General features: G+C 41.4%; 1 protein-coding gene across 1 annotated transcript; it reads right to left on the bottom strand.

Moving 5' to 3' along the window:
• Window positions 1-5,821: 5,821 nt before the first annotated feature.
• On the bottom strand, window positions 5,822-12,502 carry LOC306866720 (tripartite motif-containing protein 16-like). The gene is made up of 6 exons (XM_079412012.1): window positions 11,864-12,502; window positions 11,400-11,495; window positions 11,086-11,319; window positions 6,909-7,068; window positions 6,715-6,762; window positions 5,822-6,505 (listed from the first exon to the last, which is right to left on the bottom strand). Exons 1-6 carry the CDS (start codon window positions 12,434-12,436, stop codon window positions 5,982-5,984), a joined length of 1,635 nt encoding a protein of 544 aa, XP_079268138.1. The 5' UTR covers window positions 12,437-12,502; the 3' UTR covers window positions 5,822-5,981.
• Window positions 12,503-12,794: the final 292 nt, after the last annotated feature.

Genomic DNA, 12,794 nt, shown 5'->3' with positions numbered 1-12,794 from the left:
CTAGCTAATAACTTTACTAATGTTAGTGTGGTGGATCAATGTATGCGGGAGAAGGGGACAGATAACTTAGATACGGTGTATGTGTGTGTCTGTGTACAGCAGTAAACCGAATACAATGTTAAATATCTCCTGGTTTCAGATGATGAGAGAGATGAGAACTACTGGCCAGCCTTGTGGACTGAAGGTCAGGCTATGGATTTTAAAAACAGCCACACTTAAATGTGCATTGAAAATTGATAAAACCTGTGCTCCAGGGACCATATTCAAAGAAGGCTGTGAAAATAAATCTGCATTGTTAATCCTTTTGATCTTTTATTTAAAAAATTCACAAAAATCTAACCTTTCATTTGGAGAATAAGAATTTAAAATGGGGGAAAATCTCATTATGAGATAAATGTTTTCTCAAATACATGTTGGACACAATCAAGGGCGTAGGTTTGCTTTCGACATTGGTGGGGACATAACCTGCTGAACACAAAGGAAGATATTCGGAAGAATGTGGGAAACAGAGCAGTTCTGGGGCAACACTGACTTCCATAGTATTTTTTTCCTACTATGAAAGTCAATTGTGCCCCAAAACAGCCTGTTACAAACTTTCTTCAAAATATCTTCCTTTGTGTTCAGCAGAAAAAAGACATTCATACAGGTTTGGATTACTTGAGGGTGAGTAAATGATGACAGAATTTACATTTTTGGGTGAACTATCCCTTTAATCACACTTCACTTTATTTTAATATTAATCAAATTGGACCCAGGATGATTCTGAAAGAATACTCTGCTGTTGCTGTAGTAACAAAACTAGGTAATATCAATTATATGACGTTTCAGATGCGTCTGAAGTGACAAAAACATATACATTTATTTACTTATTTGATCAAAATATTGGTAGGGACAGTTTGGTAGTGGCTGGATATTGGTAGGGACACGTCCCTAGCATCCCCCCCTAATTCTACGCCCCTGGACACAATTATTGGTACACCTAGAAATTCTTATGAGTAAAATATCTCTGAAGTATATTCCCATGCATATTCACAATTTTGAGCACTCCAGGGTGATTATGAAAATAATATTATCCAGCCATGGCTTCCTGTTGCACAGAAACATAAATAGGAGGGAAAACAAAGCCCAAATTCCCTTAATCACCCATCACAATGAGAAAAACCAAAGAATCTGATGTGCAGCAAAAGATAATTGAACTTCACAAATTAGTGAAGTGGCTTTAAAAAAAAGTGTTAAAATTCCCATTTCCACCATCAGGACAATAATTAAACATTTCCAATCAACAGAAAATGTTATGAATCTGCCTGGAAGAGGACGTGTGTCTATATCGTCCTAATGCACGGTGAGGAGGAGAGTTTGAGTGGATAAAGACTCTTCAAAGATCCCTTTTTGCTGGAGAACTGCAGAAAATAGTTGAGTCTCGGGGTCAGAAAACCTTCAAAAAAATGATCAACAGCACTTACAGCGTTGCTATTGAGTGACTATATTGTATTGCAGTAGGTAGCACTTCAAAGTTACTGTTGAATCAAGACTAGTTAGCACATAACTTATAATCAAAATGGTTTAATAACAGTATTTTGTTACAGTTAAACGTACCATGTATGCAAAGTAAAGCATGTATTCAAAATATTACCTGAGAGAAAGAGATGGGGGGGGGGGGTAGAGAGAGGAAGAAAAAGAGGGGGAGCAGTGTTGCCAACTTCGCGCCTTTGTTGCTATATTTAGCGAGTATTCAGACCCCTCTAGCGACACATTTTCAAAAAAGCGACTAGTGACAAATCTAGCGACTTTTTCTGGTGTTACTGGAGACTCTGATGTGTCCGTACCGTACTGTTCTTACTCTTCTCAACTTGCAGCAAATGCTGCTGCAGCCGGCCCCTCTTCGGCTCACCTCGTCCACTGTGTGTGCCTCTCTGTGACATAAGCTAAACATCTAGCTGGCTAGTTCATCATGTCTCAGTTTAAACTGTATACTCAGAAATACAGAAAGGAGTGGGAATCAAACCCTGAATTCAAAGGCTGGTTGAAGCCGTTTATTGGAGATGATACACGGGCATACTGCCTGTATTGTAAGGCTGATTTCTACACCAAACTTAGTGATGTAAAAAAAACACATGGCAACTCAAAAGCATACTCAAAAGGCAAAGCCTTACAATAGTTCCAACCAAAACAAACTACCATTTATGGTTAAAAAAATTGACTCTGCAAAAAAAGCTGAAGCCACCATAGCATTAGCCATTGCTGAACACTGTTGTATGCTGGCATGTGATCACATTGGAGAAGCATGTAGAGCTGCTTTCTCAGACTCCACTGCTGCTACCCACTTCAAAATACACAGGACAAAGTGCACAGAAATGATTAATGGTGTCCTAGCACCATACTTTCTGAAAAAGTTGGTCGCAGATGTGGGTGACCAGCGTTTCAGCCTCCTCCTCGATGAGTCCACGGATATAAGCGTTTCTAAGTACCTGGGGGTTGTAATAAGGTACTTTAGTGACTCCAAGCAGACAACTGTATCAACATTTCTAGGGCTTGTTGAGTTGGAGGGAGGAGATGCCATATCTATAGCCCATGCTGTTGTGGCTTTCCTCGAGAAGTGTTGTCTTAAAAAAGATAAACTCCTGGGGATAGGGACTGACAATGCCTCTGTTATGACAGGGATTAACAATGGGGTCCATAAAGTGCTGAAGGAGGACTATGGCCTCAAAGATCTGCCACTCTGCAGCTTGCTGTAAATCATGCTTCCAATGACACCATCCCCCGTAGTGTGGAGTACTTGGTACGAGAGACTTATAACTGGTTTTCAGCATCTCCAAAGCGCAGGGAGGCCTACAAGGCCATATATGAGACCATCAACTGTGGGGAGAAACCTTTACAGATAACAAAGGTGTGTGCCACACGTTGGCTGTCCATTGAACCCGCGGTTTCACGCATTTTGGACCAGTGGGAGGTGCTTAGGCTGCATTTCGCAGTCACCAAGTCCAGTGAACACTGCTACATGGCTGAGATTTTATACTCCATGTACAGTGATCCTCAAAACATATTGTATCTTACTTTTTTGAAGTCAGTGCTGGGTGAGGTACAGTTGGCCATCAAGGCTTTTGAGGGAGAGCAAGTAGATCCTCTTAAGCTACTTGACAGCTTGGTTAGCTTGATCAAGTCTGTGAGCAGCAGAGTGCTGAATCCACTGGCAAATGTTGATGTACTCAAAGGGCCCATAGATGGATTCATCAGTCCCAAACCGTACCTTGGTTACCTTTTTGAGTCAAAGGCAGCTGAGCTCTACCTTGCGCCTGAGGATGAAATCAATCTCCGAAAGCGGTGTGTAGCCTTCGCCATCTCCCTCACTAAAGAGTGCCGGACAGCATCGAAGCATTGCAGTTTATGTCAGTTTTCAATGTGGAGGAATCTCTAAAGCACAATAAGGAGAAATAGAAAAAATAGCCAAGCTCCTTGGTTACTCCCCTGCAGAGATAGACAAGATTGTCCAGCAATGGCGTGCCATCCATCTTAGTAAATGGAATGACACAAAAAACACACTGGGCTTCTGGAGTGAGATTAGGAAGTTCAGGGATGCAGCTGATATCAACCCATTTCAACTTGCCATGGCTGCTGTGTCTGTGTTGTCCTTGCCTCACTCGAATGCTGAAGTCGAGAGAGTATTCAGCCAGATGAGTGTGGTAAAAAGCAAACTTAGAAATCGGATGTCCCTGCAGACCCTTAACTCCATCCTGTACATTAGATATGGACTGAAGCTGTCTGGTGAGGCTTGCTATGAGCACCAGCTGCCTCATAATGTCTTGCAGCTTTTTGGCACATCAGCTGCTTACTCATTTAAGTCAGCTCCCTCAGTTGCTGAACCTGCCATTGAGAGCCTTGACCAAAATGATGAAGAACCACTCTTTCTGTGAGCTTGCTCAGCCTTGTGTGTGTGGAGGGGGTCTAGGGGAAAAAAACAAAACAATTAACCTGAATTTAGGGCCAGAGTTTGTTAGATTGTTAATGTATATTGTATTCAAAAATGTTATGGTTAAAATGTTCATGTTTATAAGCTTCTAAGTGGACCATAAGTAAAAAAAAAATATAAAATTTAACAAAAAAAATAACTCTGCCAGAGTGTCTCCTTTGGGTCACTTCCGCCGGGTCCCAAGCCCGGATAAAGGAGGAGGGTTGGAATTTGTGACATTAAAAATTAAAAAAAATTCTTTAAAAAAACTAAACGTTAACTAACTAACACTAGCTTCTCTATTCTTTTTGTATTCTATCCATTTCTTTTCTTTTTATTTATTATACAATTAATAAAAGCAAAAACGGCCTCTAACACTAGCTTGCTCTATTCTTTTTCTATTCTCTTTTAATTGTATTTATTATACAATAATAAAAAAAAAAACGTGTACTGTGTTAAGCTAACTGAGACTTGTTGTAGCACTTGAGTATCATTGCTCTTTTGTTGATTTTGATTTGCTTCCATTGTCCTCATTTGTAAGTCACTTTGGATAAAAGCGTCTGCTAAATGACTAAATGTAAAAAAAATAATAATACTACTACTAATAATAATAATAAAAAAAAAACATGAATTCGACAAAAGAAAGTTCATTTGTATTTAGGGTGTTTTTACTCACTTTTTGTCTCTTCCGACATTATTCCTCAAATACAGGTTGCCAAACGGTCCATATAATACGAAATCGTCCCGTATTTCAGGCATCACATAAGTGTGGTGTATATGAAAGCTATATATGACAGCTTGTCCCGTATTCACAGTCCTCTGCTGCTCCCGCTTCATCACAGCGAGCGGGACTCACGCTAACAGCAATTCCCTTCACTGTCCGTGTTTTGATCTTTCAAAATCAGTTTGGGCAAATGCAAACAACTTATTGATCATTGAGGCCGACCTCCAGCAAGACAGGAAAACATTCAATCTGAGGGAAGACGTTGGCTGAAGGTCAATACTATGTTTAGGTCTTTTACTTGCGGTTCTGCAAAATTCACTTCATTTATCAGGATTCAGCTCTGTATTTAATCTAACTCCAATTTCAACTGATCATTAAATTTAGACTGTATTTCTAATTAAGAACTGATCACAAACATCATGTATTCATTTAGATATTTAATTATTTTGGATATCCTGCCGTTCAAAAGTCAAACACATCCTTGTTGAATAAAAGTATTAATTTTTTTTTTTTAAGAAGAAAGAAACAATGTACTGACCCCAGACTTTTGAATAGTAGTGTATATTGTAACACAAAATTTCTATTTTGAATAAACACTGTTCTTTTGATCTTTTTATTTATCAATGAATGCTGAAAAAAAGTATCCCAGGTCCCAAAAAATATGAAGCAGCATGACTGTTTCCAACACTGATAATAAATCAGCATATTAGAATGATTTCTGAAGGACCATGTGACACTGACTGGAGTAATATTCCTTGTTTCGCAAGAATAAATTATATTTTAAAGTATATTAAAATAGAAAACTGTTATTTTAAATTGCAATAATATTTCATAAAATTACAATTTATCCTGTATTTTTGATCAAATAAATGCATTCTTGATGAGCCAAAGAAACATGAAATTGCATGTTGAATAATATGAGCTATAATAGTTAAAAGTGACATTTCTTGTGATTTACATGTCTATATAAATAAAGGTGACTTGACTTGACATGTCTTACTAAGCTGTAACCTAAAAACAAAATCTAATTCAAAAGTTAACAATTCATTGATTGTGTGTGATCATTTTAACTGAAAGATCATTTAAATAACTGATGTGACACTATATTAAAAACTAAATGACTGATTTCAATCAACACAAACAGAGAAAAGCACAGAAACACGATTTATTACATATTTATGTTATTTCACTGACAGAAGTTCAGCTGCAGAATTAATGTCATGAAGAGAAAAGAAGAGACTCAATAACATCTCACTGTTACTGATTTATCTTGCAGCTCAAAGCAATCTCTCGTCAGTATATTCTGATTCATCAACACAGTTTCACTGATGATCCGACATTAACCCAAAACCCAGGATAGAGGGTCTGAGTGAATGTGGTCTGGACTGTGTGGATGAGGCTCATTGTGTCAGAGACGCTGTAGAAGGACAGAGCTCCTGCTCTGTGATCCACAAACACTCCTATTCTCCTGATGATGGACTTCACGGAGAGAACAGTCTTTATGTTATTGTGTCTGAATGAGTAACTGGAGGGAGTGCAGTGCAAACTCCAGGACTGATCATTATATCCAAACCAACACTCTTTACCCCGTCCCTTCCTGCTGATGCTCTTATATGACACTGATATAAACACATCATAACTTCCACTCCACTCCAGCTCCCAGTAACAGCGTCCACACACACTCTCTCTACACAACACCTGATAATAATGATCAAATCTGTCTGGATGATCGGGATACGGCTGATCTGTGTCAGTGACAGTAATCACTCTGTTGTTCTTAGACAGATGGAGGCGTTTATATGCTGTGTTCAGATCCAGAGTGAGCTGATGGGAATCTGATGGAGATAAAACACATCAGAATCAGGAATTATGAATCCGTTTGATCTTTTCATGTTCAGTGCATCATCAGTGTCTCAGTACAGATGACCAGATATCTGTGCTAATCATCATTTACATCATCAATCATAAAACTCTTCTTTCACCTTCTACAGAAGAACATGAACACATTCAGTGAGTTTTTCTGCTTGTTTTCTTACTGACTTACATTGTAGGAAGTCGTTCCTGGTTCTGGGAGCAATGTTGGTGGATGTGACTGTGGAAATCAACAGACATGAACAGTGTGATTCTCATGATCCTGCATCCATTCCTAACACATTTCTAATATGATGTTCTCCATGATATGAGATGATGATGATGATGGACTGGTTTCTGAGAGCAGATGAATCTCCAGGACTTTACCTCTGTCTGAGATCTTCTTGAGCTCCTCTTTGCAGAAATCCTCCAGTTTGTCTCTCAGCTGATGAACAGATTCTCTCAGATCATCAAAAGAGACGAGAGAAATGAAGAGATTGTCATTTACATCTCTAGATTCAGGAGGTGCTGAGAGAGACTGGAAACTCTACAGAAAACAGAAATCAACACTCATCAGCTCCACACTTCACCCAATAACCTGCTCCAACATCAGATTTGACTGATCTTTAGTAACTCAATGCAGCACTTTCACAGCATCAGCTTTATTCTTCTCATATTCATTAAATCACATTAGAGCTACAGATATTTGCCACTTACATTTTATGTGAACTTTCTAGGAAATAGTTTGGATGGTAATACATCCTCCTCATGTAAAGACCAACGAGTGTAAAGACAGACAACTTTTTCCTGCGCGACTTTGACCGAGCAACGACACCGAGCGCACACTTAAGTATCCTTTATATCTTCCCTCACGCTTTCCTATCCTCTATCCTCTATCATGTGTTTCCAAACCATTCCGGTTCTCTCTCTATCTCGCTCTAAAAATACACGCAGAAGGTCACGTAACCCTGCTAACCTGCGCACTATCTCTACATCTTCCACTGCACCTCTTTCTTTCTCTGAAGGTCTTTGGAATTGCCAGTCAGCTGTCAACAAAGCCGACTTCATTTCTACATTTTCCTTACATTCCACACTCAGCATCCTGGGCTTGACTGAGATCTGGATTCGTCCAGAAGACACGGCAACCCCAGCTGCTCTCTCTCACAATTTCTCTTTCTCTCACACCCCTAGGCAAGTTGGCCGGGGTGGGGGCACTGGTTTGCTCATTTCTAACAATTGGAAATACTCTACCCACTCTCCCCTAGGCAATCTCAACTCATTTGAATCGCATGCTGTTACTGTGACAGCTCCTATAAGACTCCAGATTGTGGTAATCTATCGTCCGCCGGGCCAAATACCACCAACCTTCCTAGACGAGCTGGACGGACTGCTGTTGTCTTTCATGGAGGATGGCACTCCACTCTTAGTCTTCGGCGATTTCAACATTCACCTAGACAGGCCTTATGCTACAGACTTCCAGTCACTCCTAGCTTCATTTGATCTCAAACGCCTCACCACTACTAGCACGCACAAATCAGGTAACCAAGTTGACTTAATTTACACATGCAATTGTACTACAGATAACATTCTGGTACAACCACTACATATCTCTGACCATTTCTTCATTACATTTACTTTACATTTTGCTACCCAGGTGCCACCATCTCCCTTACCGGTTACTTTCAGACGCAACCTACGCTCCCTTTCCCCCTCCCTTCTTTCCTCTGTAGTATCCTCCTCTCTTCCCTCGCCTACCCATTTCTCTTCTCTGGATGTAAATGCAGCCACTGACACTTTATGCTCTACCTTAACCTCTTGTCTAGACGACATCTGTCCTCTCTCCTCTAGGCCAGCACGGGCTGCTCCTTCTAACCCCTGGTTATCCGATGTTCTTCGTGAGAATCGGACCAAACTCAGAGCGGCAGAGAGAAAATGGCGCAAATCAAACAATCCGTCGGACCTGAGTAGGTATCAGTCTTTGCTTTCATCTTTCTCTACTGAAGTCCACACTGCCAAATCCTAACATTTCCACAACAAGATCACCAGCGCTCCAGACATGCGTAATCTCTTCAGAACATTTAATTCTCTCCTCTGTCCCCCTCCTCCACCTCCCACCACTTTGATAACCGCTGATGACTTTGCCTCTTTTATCACAGACAAAACTAGAACAATCAGGAACCAGTTCTCAACTCCACAGGACCTCTAATCAACCACATCCACCGCTCTAGCTCCCATCTTCTCCTTCTGTCCCCTATCAGAAGGAGAAGATGGGAGCTAGAAGTATCCAAACTTCTCCTCTCCAGCCGTCCTACAACATGTCCTCTCGACCCAATCCCCTCACATCTTCTCCAAACAATCTCTCCCACACTCTTTACCTGCACTCACACACATTATCAACTCATCTCTCCTCACAGGCATCTTCCCCACAGCATTCAAGCAGGCTCGGGTAACCCCACTGATCAAAAAACCTACATTAAACACTTCTCTTTTAGAAAACTACAGACCTGTCTCTCTCCTTCCATTCGTAGGGAAAACACTTGAACGAGTTGTCTTCAACCAGCTCTTGCGGTTTCTTTCACAGTACAACAAACTGGATGCTAAACAGTCAGGTTTCAGGAGTGGCCATTCAACAGAGACTGCGCTACTCTCAGTCACTGAAGCCCTGCGGACTGCAAAGGCTGATTCCAAATCATCAGTCCTCATTCTGCTGGATCTTTCTGCTGCTTTTGACACTGTCAATCATCAGATTCTCCTGTCTACACTCTCTTCACTGGGCATCACTGGAATTCCACTTCGCTGGTTTGAATCCTATCTCACCGGTAGATCCTTCAGGGTGGCCTGGGGGGGGAGGTATCCAAACCACATCAACTGGTCACTGGAGTTCCTCAGGGATCGGTTCTTGGACCCCTCCTCTTCTCCACATACACTACATCGCTGGGTCCCATCATACATGCACATGGCTTCTCCTATCACTGCTACGCCGATGACACACAGCTATATCTCTCTTTTCAACCAGATGACCCAACGGTAGCTGCACGGATCTCAGGCTGCCTGGCGGACATCTCGGCATGGATGAAAGAACATCGCCTACAGCCTAGAGCTTCTTGTCTTCCCTGCCACTCCGACTCTACAGCATGACTTCACGATTCAGTTCGGCTCATCAATGATTACCCCATCAACTTCGGTCAGAAATCTTGGTATAATCTTTGATGACCAGCTGACCTTCAAAGAGCACATTGCAAAGACTGCTCGTTCCTGCAGGTTTGCACTACACAACATCAGAAAGATCAGGCCCTTTCTGACAGAGCATGCTGCGCAACTTCTTGTCCAGGCCCTTGTTGTTTCTAGACTGGACTACTGCAATGCTCTTCTGGCTAGTCTGCCATCAAACGCAATCAAACCTCTACAAATGATTCAGAATGCAGCGGCACGACTGATCTTCAACGAGCCCAAAAGAGCGCATGTTACACCTCTCTTCATCTCCTTGCACTGGTTACCAGTGGCAGCTCACATCCAGTTCAAGTCACTGATGCTTGCGTACAGAACTACCACAGGCTCAGCACCCTCCTACTTCCACTCACTATTACGAACCTACATCCCCTCCAGAAGTTTGAGATCTGCTAGTGAGCGACGCCTTGTGGTACCATCACAGAGAGGCTCAAAATCACTCTCCAGAACATTTTCGTTCACCATTCCTGGCTGGTGGAATAATCTTCCCACCCCTATCCGGAACGCTGGATCCCTGGCAACCTTCAAGCAACAACTGAAAACTCATCTCTTTCGGCAGTACTTCACTTCATCCTAAACTCAAAAAAAAAAAAAAAAAACTTTCCCTCTATCTTTCTCTCCACCTACTAGCTTGTACTTATTTGAACAATGACTGAGACTTGGTGTTACGAGCACTTCCTCTGTCTGACTGCCTCTTCAAGATTAATCGCTTTTTGTATTCCCCAATTGTAAGTCGCTTTGGATAAAAGCGTCTGCCAAATGACTAAATGTAAATGTAAATGTAAGAACATAGCTAGGTTAGATTTAAATAAGTACATTATTTTAAAGGATATGTACTTTTTAAATATTTCTCATGCTATTACTAATACTACTGTTATTAAATTGAGGAAAAAGCAAAAGCGATGCTACAATAGACAATATAATTGTTAAATAGTAAAAACATTAAATAATTTGACTGATTACATTTCTGATGGTGAGACCATTGATAGAAACACAGTTTTGGTAATTATGCACAGAAGTATTTACAGGCTTACTGTCACTGACACTAATTACATGATGAGACTAAAAAGCTGAAATGTTGAAGTGTTGGTGGCACTAGAGGTGTTTGACAGCTAAATATATCTACCAAAAGAAAGCTCTGGGAAATTATTCCTAAGAGATTTCCAGAGCTGAAAGCCACTTGTAAGTGGCGTCTCTTTCAGAAGAAGATGATGAGATGAGAGTCTGACTGATGATTATATAATAAGACACTCATGAAATGTTTCTCTGTGAGTCTGGTGTCACAGCAGGATCTGCTCAAGTCCACTATGATCCTGTTCTTCTAGATCTGTGTTACCTGCAGGAACTGGATGTGATCCTGTGTGTGTGAAAGCTGCTCCAGCTCAGCGTCTCTCCTCCTCAGATCATTGATCTCCTGCTCCAGTCGCTCCAGTCGTCCTTCAGCTCGACTCACTGCTTGCTTTTCCTGATCTCTGATCAGCCGTATCAGCTCAGAGCGGCTTCTCTCAATGGAGCGCATGAGCTCAGTAAAGATCCTCTCACTGTCCTCCACTGCTGTCTGTGCAGAGCGCTGTTAGGACACACAGTGATTCAGGCTTCAGTGAGTCTGAACTGAGACGGAGACAAACTTCTCTTCTTCTCCAGACTCACCTTATGAGACTCCAGCGCCTCTCTCAGCCGCTGGAGGTCTTTCTCTCTCTGCTGGATTCTCTGCTGGAGCGTCTTCTGCGTCTCCTTCAGCTGCTTCTGCAGGACAAACAGATGATCGTGAACGTCACAGAAAACTAAGTGAAGCTATAAATGACTGAAATCATCTAGATTCTGTCAGATTTACTAAAAGTCATCTGTTAATGCATTTAACTTGTCAAAAGTGTATATTTTGTCAAAAAACATGCAGTTCACTCCATTATTTTATGTTGCTTAATCAAAGCCTATTATACAAAAGACTGTTAATAAAGGATTCCAGTGCATTTTCAGCAAACAGTGAAACTCTTCTTTCAGTTGCTGTTCAGTTCTGCTGCGGTATGAATGCTGTAAGCTGTTAATATGGTGCTGATATAAACACATATGAAATGAGTGTCAGCAATATTTCATCAGAGTCTAGTGTTAAATACCTGTTTCTCTGTCCTCTGTGCTGCAGCTGATACAGTGTTGTGGTTTTTATGTTCATATTTCATACACAGCACACAAATGCAACGTTGATCAGTGATACAGTACATTTCCAGATGTTTATCATGTTCATGGCAGACCATCTCCTGCAGTCGTCCAGTGGCTTCAGTCAAATTGTGTTTCTTTCCTTTAAAGAAACTCTCATGTTGTTCGAGGTGATTCTGACAGTAAGAGTTCAGACACATCAGACAGGACTTGACGGCTTTGTGTTTTCTTCCAGTACAGACGTCACACTGCACATCTCCAGCTGCAGCGTAACAGTCAGCAGAGAGTTTGGTCTTCTTCAGTTTCTCCACCAGTTCAGCCAGCATGGTGTTTCTAGCTAAAGCAGGTCTTGGACTGAAGGTCTGTCTGCACTGAGGGCAGCTGTAGACTCTCTTCTCATCCTCCTGATCCCAGCAGTCTGTAATACAGCTCTTACAGTAACTGTGTCCACAGTGGATGGTCACTGGATCCTTCAGGAGATCCAGACACACTGGACACACAAACTCATCCTGAGAAAATCTGGCTTCTGCCATTTTACTGCAAGAATCTAGAGACACAAACACACAACAGCTCAACTATACTTCAGTTTCTCTTTCCTTGAACGCAAGTGATTTCTGTTTCCTGGTTCTGTGTTTGAGTGACGTGTGTAAAACAGGCTTGTCTGCGAAACAGGTTACGCAATCCTGCTTCTGCTGAGTTTAGTTTCAACACACCTGACTGTAATTAAACACAAAGACCTTGACTATTCGATTCAGGTGCATTTATTCAGTGATCAAACTAAACAAAAGTGACTCTCCTGTGGCCTGTAGCACAAAGACGGTTTCAGTTTTACCCAGGAACGTTCACGTTTAGTTTGAGCAAACTCCTTGTTTTCAGGCTCGAAGAGATGGG

Source organism: Barbus barbus (genome assembly GCF_936440315.1).
Source record: "Barbus barbus genome assembly, chromosome: 4".
Classification (NCBI taxonomy): Eukaryota; Metazoa; Chordata; class Actinopteri; order Cypriniformes; family Cyprinidae; genus Barbus; species Barbus barbus.
This window is presented reverse-complemented; position numbering and strand designations above follow the sequence as displayed.